Here is a 12,534-nt window from a genome sequence, read left to right as displayed (position 1 = left end):
CTTCATTGCTCCAACAAGCACAGAAATTCATCCCCAAAATATCCCTCAGTCTTTTCGGCTTTGCAAAATGCTGACAGTAATGTCTTTTTAAAAAATCCCTCAGCCGCTAACAGCAAAGGCCATGCGGCATTTGTGCTGTATCTGTTTATTTAATGTATTTCAATCACCAGTCATTGGTTCATTCCACCAGATAACATACATTTCGCCAAAATGAGGGGCGAAAAATCCACCAGGGGTTTTGAATATGAATAGAAATGGATAAATTGCCACAGGACACTGAGCTTTTGTTGGATTGGCAGAGAGAAGATTGGTTCTCTTATTGACATTTTAATCAAGTCCAGTGAAGAGATGCTTTCAGGGCATCTTATTGTGAATACATTAACAATGCAAAACTCTAGTGGTGTGAATCGTTCCGTTCGGTGTCAGGAATAGAGTAAGTTTGGTTAGGACAATACAAAACTGTCTCAATTAAACAAGTGTATTTCCATCTGAGTCTAGCAAGAAGATGCATTTTGAGACTTTTTAACTAATTAAAAATGAAGTCTTTGGTGTTGATTGAGATGATTCCGTTCACAGTTTGTCTCCATCATGCATGTGTAGTGAAGGCGCCTCCTTGAAATGGTTGGCATGGCAACCAAGGACAGGAAGTAAATCAGTGCCAGCTGAAAAAGTGGTCGCCAAGGAGACATTGAGCAGAAACTTTGTGGCGCCCATTGAAAACGAGTGAGAGGGATATCTGGCACCCAGGAATGGGGTGGGGCTCGTCGTCAGGGGGCGTGTCCAGGGAAGTGATGTATTTGCTGAGATGCTAATTAGAAGATAGAACTCATTTGCATAAACAGTGCGGTTTCTGAAAAGAGTTCTGGAATACAGAATATGCCAGATGGCCACTTGTTACTTTGGAAGTGCCTGTTCTGTTGCAGAATTACGACACTTCAGTCTAACTCGTGCAGATTGGAAAATGGGAAGTTAATTCCAATTAGCAAGTTTTGGAGCTGGAGTCATTGAGGCAAAAGTTGTCAGACGTGTTGTGTTGATTTAGTGAGGTCGTGTGTCTTCAAGGTCAGTGGGAATAGACATTGACTGTTTCGTTTGCATAATCTGCAGTTTGAAACAGTCATCACATAACTTGATTTACTCAAATATGACATGATCCTGGGTCAACATCTTTTGTTGGTCCTGCAACAACATTTGGCCCAAAATCATAGCCTCAAACCCAAGAGCTAAACTTATTAACCTTGAAAATCTTGGTAAGAATGTTGTTCCAGGACCAACAACAAGACTTGAGCATGTATTAGTTTCTTTGATAATTCAGTTTTACAGGCATTAATTGATCTAGTTGTGTTGCACCATCTACATATAATTGTATAAATTCTGTTATTGTATTACAGATCCTAATGTTGCTTACAGCTCGCAGATTTTTGCTCACTTAGAACACAAAAAGAGTTTCCAAAAATTCCAAAGCTGTTCTGTTCCCAAGAACAAAAATGCAGAAATTGTAATGAAATTAAAATGAAATAAATTAAACCATTTTAAAAACATTAAAATGTATTGGTATGACATTAGTATGATCACTGGCCGTTAAGCTTTTTAAAAATATTATTATTACTATTATACAAATACGTAGTATATAGTTTGGGATTTTAAATTGTGTTTGTTTGTTTGTTTGTTTATTGTGGATTCATGCATGACACCCCTGCTATCCAGAAACCTGTATTGAAAGTAATTTTCTTTCTTTCTTTCTTTCTTTCTTTCTTTCTTTTTCTTGTGAAAAAACAAACTCTTGATTACTTTTTCAATTTCAAGCTGTTCTGTTCCCTCTATCAAATCAAATCAAATCAAAATTAAATTAAATTAATTTAAATATTTTTTTATAAATTAAAACGTGTTAGTATGTCATTAGTAAGATTACTGGCTGTTGAGCTCTTTTTTTTTTTCTAAGAAAATCACATTTTAATGCTATTAATTGTTATTGTAGTTATATATTTGTAAAACAAACATATAAGAGTTTGTGTGTTTGTTTATTGCTTGTACATTCATGCATGACACCCCTGCTATCCAGAAACCTTTAGTAAAAATATTTTTTGTTCTTTTTTTTTTATTGTGGATGAAGCTCTAAATGAAATCATTCATCTGTACTTAAACATGGCTGTTATTGAATGAATATCCATTCATAAGCTCTAGAAGAATCCATTCGGTGTCATGTGCTGCACTTTATCCCGCTGCGGCACTGGATATGCTCTGCTTGGGAATGATGTTGAAGAGAGAGAATCCGGCTTAATGGCATCTCCACTATTTTATTGCACACTGTTCTCAACTTAATTTCCATGCTGTAAAAAATGCAGCTGACCTGCTTGTGTCCCGCATCTCATTAGACCGTCGGTCCCTTCAACAAGCTCCAGTATTTATATCATCCTTATCGTATTTCCTTGTTGTCATTGTGTACATCCAGACACCTCTTTCCATTTCCTCTCTCGCAGACCCATCAGGCGAGCATTTCTGACAGTGCTCGCCTCGTCTTTCTCTGTGGGGGCCTTTCCAGCACTCTCCCTGCCAGTGCGTCTCCACCTGCCACCGCCGCGGGGGTCTGGACTTGCGCGGTGCTAACAGATAGTCTGCTTTTGTTTTTGCCTTTGCCAAAACCCATTTCCTCGCCGTAACCTCCAGTTGCGACCGTCTGACAGAGCCCACATACTTTGTTCCATATCATTCCCAAGTATGAGCGTACAGTGATGGATGCAGTTATTTTCCCTCCTTTTTTCTGCCTTTCCACCCTGGTTCTCGAAAGAGCTGCAGTTTCGCAATGCCCTATAAATGAAACACTGTTGCTTTTTACTGATTTGATATGACTCATCCTTTTCATCCCGCCTTTTTTCCCCCTTTTTTTTTTTTTTTTTTTTGTGGAACCAAGATCATCCTCGCTGCAGAACTCACAGGATTACTGAGAGTCCTCGGGAGAAGCTCTCTTTACTTGGTGGATGCTTTTAGGGAGCTTTGTTTCTAAGAATGGGAAATTATCTACCTTGTAAAAAATGCTTATTGTGTACATTCACTGTCTACAGCAATTACTTCTGGTCCTGGAATCTGGTCCTTGTTTTAAGAACACTATCTGTCTGTGATTAAAATTGCATTGTTACACCAGTAGGTGGCGAAAAGGCTTCATAAATCAATTAATTCATCCAAAACACTGATTCATTCAGGAATGAAACAAGTGACTTTTGTGAATGAGTAATTATCACTCAAATGATGTTCGAAACACTGATTCATTGAAAAAGGATGCAAATGACTCTTAATGGGTGAGTCATTGCATCATAACTCTGATCCATTCAGAAATGAAAGAAGTGACCATCTTTATGAGTGAGTCTTTGAATCATTCTCAGCCAGTTTGTTCAAAACATTGATGGAATAAAGCAAATGACTCTTTATGAGTGAGCCACTGAAACATTCAGTCATACTATTCGTTCAAAAACACTGATTAATTTAGGAATAAATGAAGGGACCATCTTTATGAGTGAGTTATTGAATCATTCTCCGTCATTTAGTTCAAAACGTTGCTTTGCTCAGGAATGAAGTCAATGACTGTGAGTCACTAATGCATTCACTCATCCAATTTGTTCAAAACATTGATTGAGGGATGAGTGAGTCATTGAAGCACTGAAAAAAAAAAAAAGATTCATTCAAGAATGTCATTACTTTGGTTGTTCCGCTGTGTATTTTTGTTAGGCGAAGCAAAACATAGACCAAGTAATTAGTGATGTCATGACAAAAATGTAAGTTACTAAACATTAGCAAGAGTACTCTGGCTTGTACATTATGGTATTCCTGGTCTTGTTGTACCTGATCGTAATATCTGAAGGTTACCACAGCTGCTGCAGGTAACTTGGTGATTCTACAGTCCATAAGCTGTTCATCCGGCTGTAGATGTATGACCCTGTGGAGAACTTCCAGTCTTGCTTTCTTTTATATAAAGCAATTCCCAGTCTTGTAAACCAATGGCTAAACTATCATAGTTGATTGATGCTATCCAGCATACCTATGAATTGTGCTCCTGCAGGCTTGCAGATAAATGAAACCTGGCTCAGGGCCTCTCTCTTTCTCTGACTGTATTGAAAAATCTAAAGGAAATCTTTTATTTTCTCAATAGCTTAAGTTTTAGAATAGAGTAGTTTTGATATGACATGTTTGCTGAATGACAGCATTACTCACGGCTCAATATTACCCGTTTCTGTCAGCATCACTGGCATCTGTAGCACGGGTGTCATCTGCATGTATGTTGCCAAATGACGATGCAATGCACACGTAGAGGCTTTCTATTTTTGTTTTGTTTCTCTTGTACTTCCTCTTCGCCGCTCTTTCTCCTTCCTGCTCTTCTTTCCTTCCTCCTCCTCTTCTCTTCTTGTTCTAGTTTCCTTCTTACTTCTCTTCTTCATTTCCCTCTCTCCTTCCTTTCTCTTCTTTTCTTTCTTTCATCTTCCATTCACCCTCTTCCTTTTAACTTACTCTTATTCTCTCCTTCTTCCTTTACTCTTTTACTTCATTTTCCTCTTCTCTTCTCCTTCTCCTTCTCCTTCACCTTCCTCCTTTTCTTTTCTCTTTTCTTTTTTTCTCTTCTTTTCCTCTTCCTTCCTACTTTCCTTACTCTGCTTCTCTTCTGCTTTATTTTCCTCTCTTTTCTTTCATTTCTCTTCTCTTCTTTATTTCCTCTTCAATTTTCCCTTTTCCTTTTGACGTCCTCTCCTTTTTCTTTTAATATTTTACTTCCTTTTCCTCTTCCCTTCTACTTCACCTTCCTCTCTGCTGCCTCTTTCTGTTCCATTATTTTTCCTTGCCTTCTCTTTCCTGTTTACTTCTCTTCCATTTTCCTTTTCTCCCGCTTCCTTTCTACTTCCTCTTCTTCTCCACTTCTCCACTTCCTCCTTTCTCTTTTCCTTCCTCTTCCCTCCTACTTCCTTTCCTCTTGTTCATATTCATTTCCTACTTCATCTTCCTCTCTTCTTCCTTATTCCCTTTTAATCTCTTGGGTCTTGTCCTCTTCTTCCTTTTCAGTTCTTTCCTCTTTTATTTCCCCTTTTCCCTTCTACTTCCTCTTCCTCTTCCTCCTCTCCACTTTGCATTCTGTTTTCTTTCCCCTTCCCTCCTTCTTTCCTTAATATTCTTCTTAGTTTCTACCTTATCTTCCTCTCTCCCTTCTCTTTTCTTTCCTTTTTCTCTCTTCTTCCACTTCACTTCTCCCCCTTACTGATTACTACTACTTCCTTCTCTTCCTTTCTTCTTCCTGTTTTAATCTCCCCTTTTTCTCTGCTATTTCATCTTCCTTTCTCTTTTCCCCTCCTTATCTCTCTTATCCTTCCTTCCTTCCTTCCTTCCTTCCTCCTCTTCTCTTCCCCTTCCACCTCTTTCTTATCCTTCCTCCTTCTCTTCTGTTCTCCTTCCTCCTTTATCTTCCCTTACTTCCTCCTCTCCTCAAAGGTGAACACCATATTAATCCAATACAGCTCTTGACATTTGATTCTCTTGTGCAGAACTACATGATTGCCATAATTGTTCTCACCTCACCCTGCTCACCCCGCCACTTTACAGAAAGTACAGAAGCTTTATGAGCTCGCACTGTGCCGGGAATCACACAGTCGCATTGTTGTCAGCAGCAATGGCATTCACTTTCATGTTATTTGAAAAAAAAAAATCAGCTCATTACACCTCACGCCTCTCAAGGCCTCCGCCGCTTGATCCTCTTCTTTACCTCCCTCCCTGCTGAAGCGTTTGTCTCCTGCGTCATCATCTCTCACTGGGGCAGAAGTTTAAAAATGTATTCATTTCATAATCTTATTTTTTTGTTTATTATTTTTTCATCTTATTCCCTTCCCACACAAAATGCAATTTTGCCAGGCTCATTGTTTGAGAGGTAGCAGAGTGCTTTTTTGTTTGCTCCCCCTCTCTTCCTCTCTCTCGACTTGGAGCAACCTAGATTGTGTTATGCAAATGTATTAGTGTAAAATCAAATCAGAGAAGATAAACCAGACCCCACACTTGAAACCAACAGGGATTTTCAGTTTTTCTAAAAGATTTGTTGTTAAAGCTTTATCTTTCCTTGTAATTGATCATTTACACTCAATATATATATTACAATTATCTCTGCATGAAATTCAATTAAATGAAGTAAAAATGGGCATATAGTTTAACTACTGCGAGTCGTTCTCCTTTAAAACATTTAGTGATAACACGGTTGAGTATATGTTTCATGTGTGATCCTCACCAGCAGTCAAGAAGACTTCAGGGCAGCAATTCAAGTAGATTTGCGATGAAATAATTGATTGTTATGGCGGTCACAATTAGGTTAAGACCAGCACCCTGCCGAGAGGAAGAGGAGAGGCAAACCAGAGAGTGAAAAGAAGTGAGAAAACAGTTTTGCAGTGCTTTCAACATGGTGTTTTAATGCCCACAGGGAAGAACATCCATGTTCAACAGGTCTCCTTCACATCCTGCAATTCAAAACATTTTCTAGTGCTTAGAGTGTCTACATAGAAAATGAACTGTTTATTTGCAGCAAATCCCTGCCGAGAGGAAGAGGAGAGGCAAACCAGAGAGTGAAAAGAAGTGAGAAAACAGTTTTGCAGTGCTTTCAACATGGTGTTTTAATGCCCACAGGGAAGAACATCCATGTTCAACAGCTCTCCTTCACATCCTGCAATTCAAAACATTTTCTAGTGCTTAGAGTGTCTACATAGAAAATTAACTGTTTATTTGCAGCAAATTTTCATAATCGATTAGTGGGTGGGTTGTCTAAATGACTTGTTGTTCTTGAGGAAGCATTATATAATTAGTGAGATGTTCACTAGACTAGACTTCTGTAGGGGGCGGTTTAGATAAGACTCGTTCTTGTATTTAAAATGTTTGGACAGAGTGCAACAAGGTCTCAATACAAATTTATAAAACAAACTGACAGCATGCTAACACTCTCAGAGAAATTGTGTTTTTAAACTAGCATGCTGCTAGGAATGCTAAGGTCATTGCTTTGATTCTCAGGGAATGTAAGATCTGAAAGAATCTATGTAGACCTTGTTTTATGGGCAAGATGTATTTTCTTAAATAAAAAAGTGTGTCAAATGCATAAATACATATGTAAATGCATGCTAAACCTGCTAAAGCTAAAACTAACATGCATCTGTCCACACACTTCCTGTCCCAGGTTTCTTTCTGAGTCTGGTCACACACATGCCTTTAAGTACCTGTATCTCTGAGAGCCGAATGCGCTTGATACCTAGGGTTGATTGAAGAATTGGTAGGTGGGAAGCCATGCTTTTATTTATGCCTCCTCTGCAAGAATAAATAAAGTGACACAGACAGAAAAGGCAGTTCATATCTCCCTGACTGAGGAGAGGAAGAAACAGAGAAAGCAGACCCAATATTGAGGCACAGCTTTATGTGACTTAGATTGAGAGTGCTGTGCGTGCAAAGACATGAACTCACAGACGACTCACGCACTCAAAAAAATGTAATGGATATGAAACACTCTTCCAAGGTCACCTACGTTGCATGTGTGTGTGAGAAATGTTTTGTCTGCAATTCACTTCCACTAAGCTAAGCTTGTGTGGCTAGACAGAGATTGTTTTCAATGCTAGAGCACCTATATAGTGACTGGCTGTTCCTGTGTACCTTTGTCTGTGCTTGTGTGTTAATGCAACAAAGAATGTTCTTAAAATTGCATTGCTTATTTTAGAAAATATTTTTTTACCCCCTAGTTTTTCCAATTCACCGATTTATTAAACAGTTTTATCCCTTGTGGTGGAGAATTGCACCATGGAAATTGATTGCAGTGTTTGTGGCATTACCTAATTTGCATAATTTGTTTAGTGAATCAGGCACTGAAGAGCATGTGCAAATAAGCAACAGAAACTCAATGCTATTTACTATATATGACATTTTAGTGTGTATTATCTATTGTATCTATCTGTTTCAGCATTGATTTGTGTTAGTCAGTATCGTCTACAGTAGTATTCCAAACCTTACATGGTTCTCTCTCTCTCTTTCTTTTTTTTTGCAGTTTGGCCTAATAAAACCCTTCCCAAAGAGTGGAGAACCTGTCAGCGAATTATGAATGATAAACAAGATGACCTCCTCCCTGATGCAGCAGACGATGAGAGGTCCTAGGTGGAATCGGGCCCTGTCCGACCCATTGTTCGTGCTGTCGCTGGCCCTGCAGCTTCTGGTGGTGGCTGGCCTGGTGCGAGCCCAGACGTGCCCCTCTGTCTGCTCTTGTAGCAACCAGTTCAGCAAGGTCATCTGTACGCGGCGTGGCCTTCGAGATGTACCCGATGGTATTTCCACCAACACAAGGTACCTGAACCTTCAGGAGAACCTCATCCAGGTGATCAAGGTTGACAGCTTCAAGCATCTAAGGCACCTGGAGATCCTGCAGCTCAGCAAGAACCACATCCGCAACATTGAAATCGGAGCTTTCAATGGGCTGGCCAACCTCAACACTCTAGAGCTGTTTGATAATCGTCTAACCACAATCCCCAATGGGGCTTTCGAGTACCTGTCCAAACTTAAAGAGCTTTGGTTGAGGAATAACCCTATCGAGAGTATACCCTCTTATGCCTTCAACCGCGTAACATCACTACGAAGGCTGGACTTGGGTGAGCTGAAAAGGCTCTCGTATATCTCAGAAGGTGCCTTTGAAGGCCTCAGCAACCTGCGGTACCTGAACCTGGGCATGTGCAACTTGAAGGAGATCCCCAACCTCATTCCTCTTGTCCGTTTGGATGAGTTAGAGATGTCAGGAAACCAGCTGTCTGTAATTAGGCCTGGGTCTTTCAAAGGCCTCGTCCACTTACAAAAACTGTGGATGATGCATGCGCAGATCCAGACGATTGAGAGAAATGCCTTTGATGATCTTCAGTCCCTCGTGGAGCTCAATTTGGCCCATAATAACCTTACCCTCCTACCCCATGACCTCTTCACCCCACTACACCACTTGGAGAGGGTGCACTTGCATCACAACCCCTGGAACTGCAACTGTGACATCCTCTGGCTCAGTTGGTGGCTAAAGGAAATGGTACCAGCCAATACCAGTTGCTGTGCCCGCTGTGCATCACCTACCAGCCACAAAGGGCGCTACATTGGTGAACTCGACCAGAACTATTTCCATTGTTATGCACCGGTGATCGTGGAGCCACCAGCAGACCTGAACGTGACTGAGGGCATGGCAGCAGAACTGAAATGTCGAGCGAATTCTTTGACGTCAGTCAGCTGGATCACGCCCAATGGGTCCCTCATGACGCACGGGGCATACAAGATACGCATTTCTGTGCTCAATGATGGGACTTTAAACTTTACCAACGTCACAATGCAGGACACGGGAATGTACACTTGTATGGTGAGCAACTCTGCAGGCAACACGACAGCCTCGGCTACACTCAACGTGTCCTCGACAGAGAACAGCAGCTTCAGTTACTTCACTACAATTACTGTGGAGACCACAGAAGCGACACATGATGAGGGCCACCCTACGGTACAGCAGAATGGTGGCCCTACTCCTTCTTCTGGAATTTGGGAGACCTTACCACCTTCCTTCACCACCACCACAACCACAACAACAGCACAGACACAACTGTCCACCAAGGCCACCGACAAGACCTATACCATCCCTGTCACAGCCCTGATTGACGGCTCCCTCAACACCTTGGATGAGGTCATGAAGACCACAAAGATCATTATAGGTTGCTTTGTGGCCATCACCCTGATGGCGGCCGTCATGCTGATCATATTTTATAAAATGCGCAAACAGCATCACCAGCAGAACCACCACGCACCGACGCGAACCATCGAGATTATCAACATGGACGAGGATTGTGTAACGGGTGGACCTACCATGGAGGGCCACCTCACCCTCCCCCCACTGGAGCATGAGCACCTGAATCATTACAACACCTACAAGACTGCGTACAACCATGCCTCCACCATCAATTCTATACACAGCTCTGTCCATGAACCTTTACTAATTCGGGCCAGCTCAAAAGACAATGTACAAGAAACCCAGATCTGAACTGCTTTTCATAATGGGGATTAAACGACAAAAAAAAAAAGACTTCTAAAACTCTTAAGGAACAGTAAGTGACATATCGATTTTGAAGATTGTCGAAAACAAAGACACAGTAGCCCGATGCAAGATGTATGAGAAGGATGTGGACAGGTAGACAAGGACATTGGGAGTTGAGTGTACGTCAACAGTTTCAAAAGTGTCTTTGCATAACAGAAGTTATTTATTTAAGGAAAATAACTATTGTGGTTTAATCAAGAAAAGATATAATCTGCAATTATTTTTCCAGCAATTATTTCTCCATGTTTTTAATGTTATTTTAAGGGGTGTTGGTTTACTAATATGCTTTTAAACTCTGTTTAAATCTATTGCTCTGTATGTGAGGACCCACGTCATTTGCAGATGAATCTGAAACTTTCCATCTTTCTGAAATCTCAAGATTCACATTTAATGGTGATACTTTTAAAATCTTAGTTTACAGACTGTCATATTAGAAAACTTCCACACCATAATTGTTTAAATTGATCATGTTAATTCTAAATTATTAATTTCTTGACTCTCCTCAATTACTGATATTTGGCAATATCACATTGTTTAGTTATCCTTGCTGAAAAAGAGGCTTTTGAAATCATATTAGGCAGGTTTGCTGGTCGTAGTTGGCCTCCCAGCCTGGTCAGGTCCGTCTGTTGGCTGATTTTAGAGTGGTTTTGGGCACTTTAACTGGAAAGGCTGGAAGACGAGCCTAGAACAGCTAGTTTTTTCAACAGGGATGGCTGCTACAAATTAGATGCAGATGTATACCTGGCTTCTCCACCCTAAAATCTAGAACAAGGAGCCCTGGAAACGTGTCCCCATTTAAAACCGGGCCAAATGTCAGGAACACTTGTCTATTTGATGCATGCAGGGCAATTTCAAATCATTTCTGTGCTTGGACCAGAAGATTTATGGGTTAAGTTAGCATTTTGGGATGGCCCACATGCTCTTAAATACATGTTGAGGGATCTCAAGTTCTTAAAATTTTTTTTTTTCTGCATTTTTCTGCATTTTTATTCTCATATAACATAACATTATGTGTTCCTGTGGCATTTTATCCTTGATACCATACTAAAGTTTCCCAATACTCATACACAGATGCAGCACACTCATTCTATGTCAAATTCTATAGGGGCAGGGGGCTGAAGATTGTAGGCCTTTATTTGAAGGCTGACAGAGAGGAAATGTGGCGAAAGCATAGAGCTGGTACTGACGTAGCACCATTTCCATTTCAACGCATTTGTCTTCGTGCTCACCATGGATACAGTTGAATTAATTCATTCTGGAATGGACTAAAAGCAGGGCATTGAACCCTAAATAAGTGGGCAAAGTCAGTGCAGCTCAGATCTAAAGCTTCCAAAGATGCCACAGATGTGTCTTTATAGATTGTGAACCGATTGTGTTTTTTTCCCCTCTCACTATTCCTCTTTTTTTTCTGGAATTCTTTCATATTCTATCTTCCATCATTCTGCACTGCCAATCTTTTTAGGCAGTTATGCAATTCTTTTTAAAGTTTTAAATCATATTCAGTCACTTTAGTTTATTTTCGTTACAGACTGAGGATGATACATCCATCTTCGGCTTTACACACGCAGTAGCATTTGGCTGCAGGGGGAATGACTTGGTATTATTAATTAATTTATGAAATCAGAATGGACGGAGACGGTCACTATAGCAACCAATGACCTTGGACAGGTTTGGGGGTGCGGGTCAGGGGGTAGACGATAGACACTGGTTTGACGCTTTAAATGTATTCAGAGTCAAATGGGAGAGTGAGGCTGGGTGAAAGAGCCAAAGTGGACTCATTTGAAGTGCATCATTTAAAATGTAAAGCAATCTAGAGGTCTATAGGTAATATGAATTAAGCCAATAAGCCTGTGACATTTTATTCAGATTCGTAGCATTTCGTTTTGGGCGTTCATAGTTCATGCAAAGCACACAGGAGACTGACAAGGAGATTTGTCTCTTGCATTTCTGCTCTTAATACAGATGTCGACTGATACCATGTGGCATTTGGTGAACTATTCCGTATCATATTTTGATCACACACCAGATGCACTCTAATTTTGAAAGATCTGATGCAATTATGCTTGTCAGCTTTGCTATTTCAGATCATTACGAAAAAGTTTTTGAGTGTACCTCCTGCCCACTAGAAGCTAAGGCCATCTGGTACATTTTCTAATCAAGATATCAAAGCGTGCAAAAAAAAGACTGTTCTTCATCTGAATATGCTGCTCTTTCGAATCTTAATTAATTTCCTTGTACTTCTGAATTTAGTTTGCATTGTCACTGAAATTGATGTCAATCTCAACATAAAGGGAATTTTTTTTTTATCATCAATGGAGTTTAGCACAAAAGTAAACCAAGTCATTGGGTCGTTCATAGTTCATGCAAAGCACACAGGAGACTGACAAGGAGATTTGTCTCTTGCATTTCTGCTCTTAATACAGATGTCGACTGAT

At 40.3% G+C, this 12,534-nt stretch overlaps 1 protein-coding gene across 1 annotated transcript in view; it reads left to right on the top strand.

Moving 5' to 3' along the window:
- The window catches only part of LOC107670198 (leucine-rich repeat-containing protein 4C-like), a 19,820-nt gene extending 9,281 nt beyond the window's left edge, over positions 1-10,539 (top strand). The window contains exon 2 of the mRNA XM_016462719.1: positions 8,042-10,539. Coding sequence (XP_016318205.1) covers positions 8,096-10,045 — 1,950 coding nt within the window. The 5' untranslated portion in view covers positions 8,042-8,095 and the 3' untranslated portion in view covers positions 10,046-10,539. The remainder of the gene's footprint in view (positions 1-8,041) is intronic.
- Positions 10,540-12,534: the final 1,995 nt, after the last annotated feature.

This window comes from Sinocyclocheilus anshuiensis, unplaced genomic scaffold (assembly GCF_001515605.1).
Source record: "Sinocyclocheilus anshuiensis isolate Anshui unplaced genomic scaffold, SAMN03320099.WGS_v1.1 scaffold624, whole genome shotgun sequence".
NCBI lineage: Eukaryota > Metazoa > Chordata > Actinopteri > Cypriniformes > Cyprinidae > Sinocyclocheilus > Sinocyclocheilus anshuiensis.
This window is presented reverse-complemented; position numbering and strand designations above follow the sequence as displayed.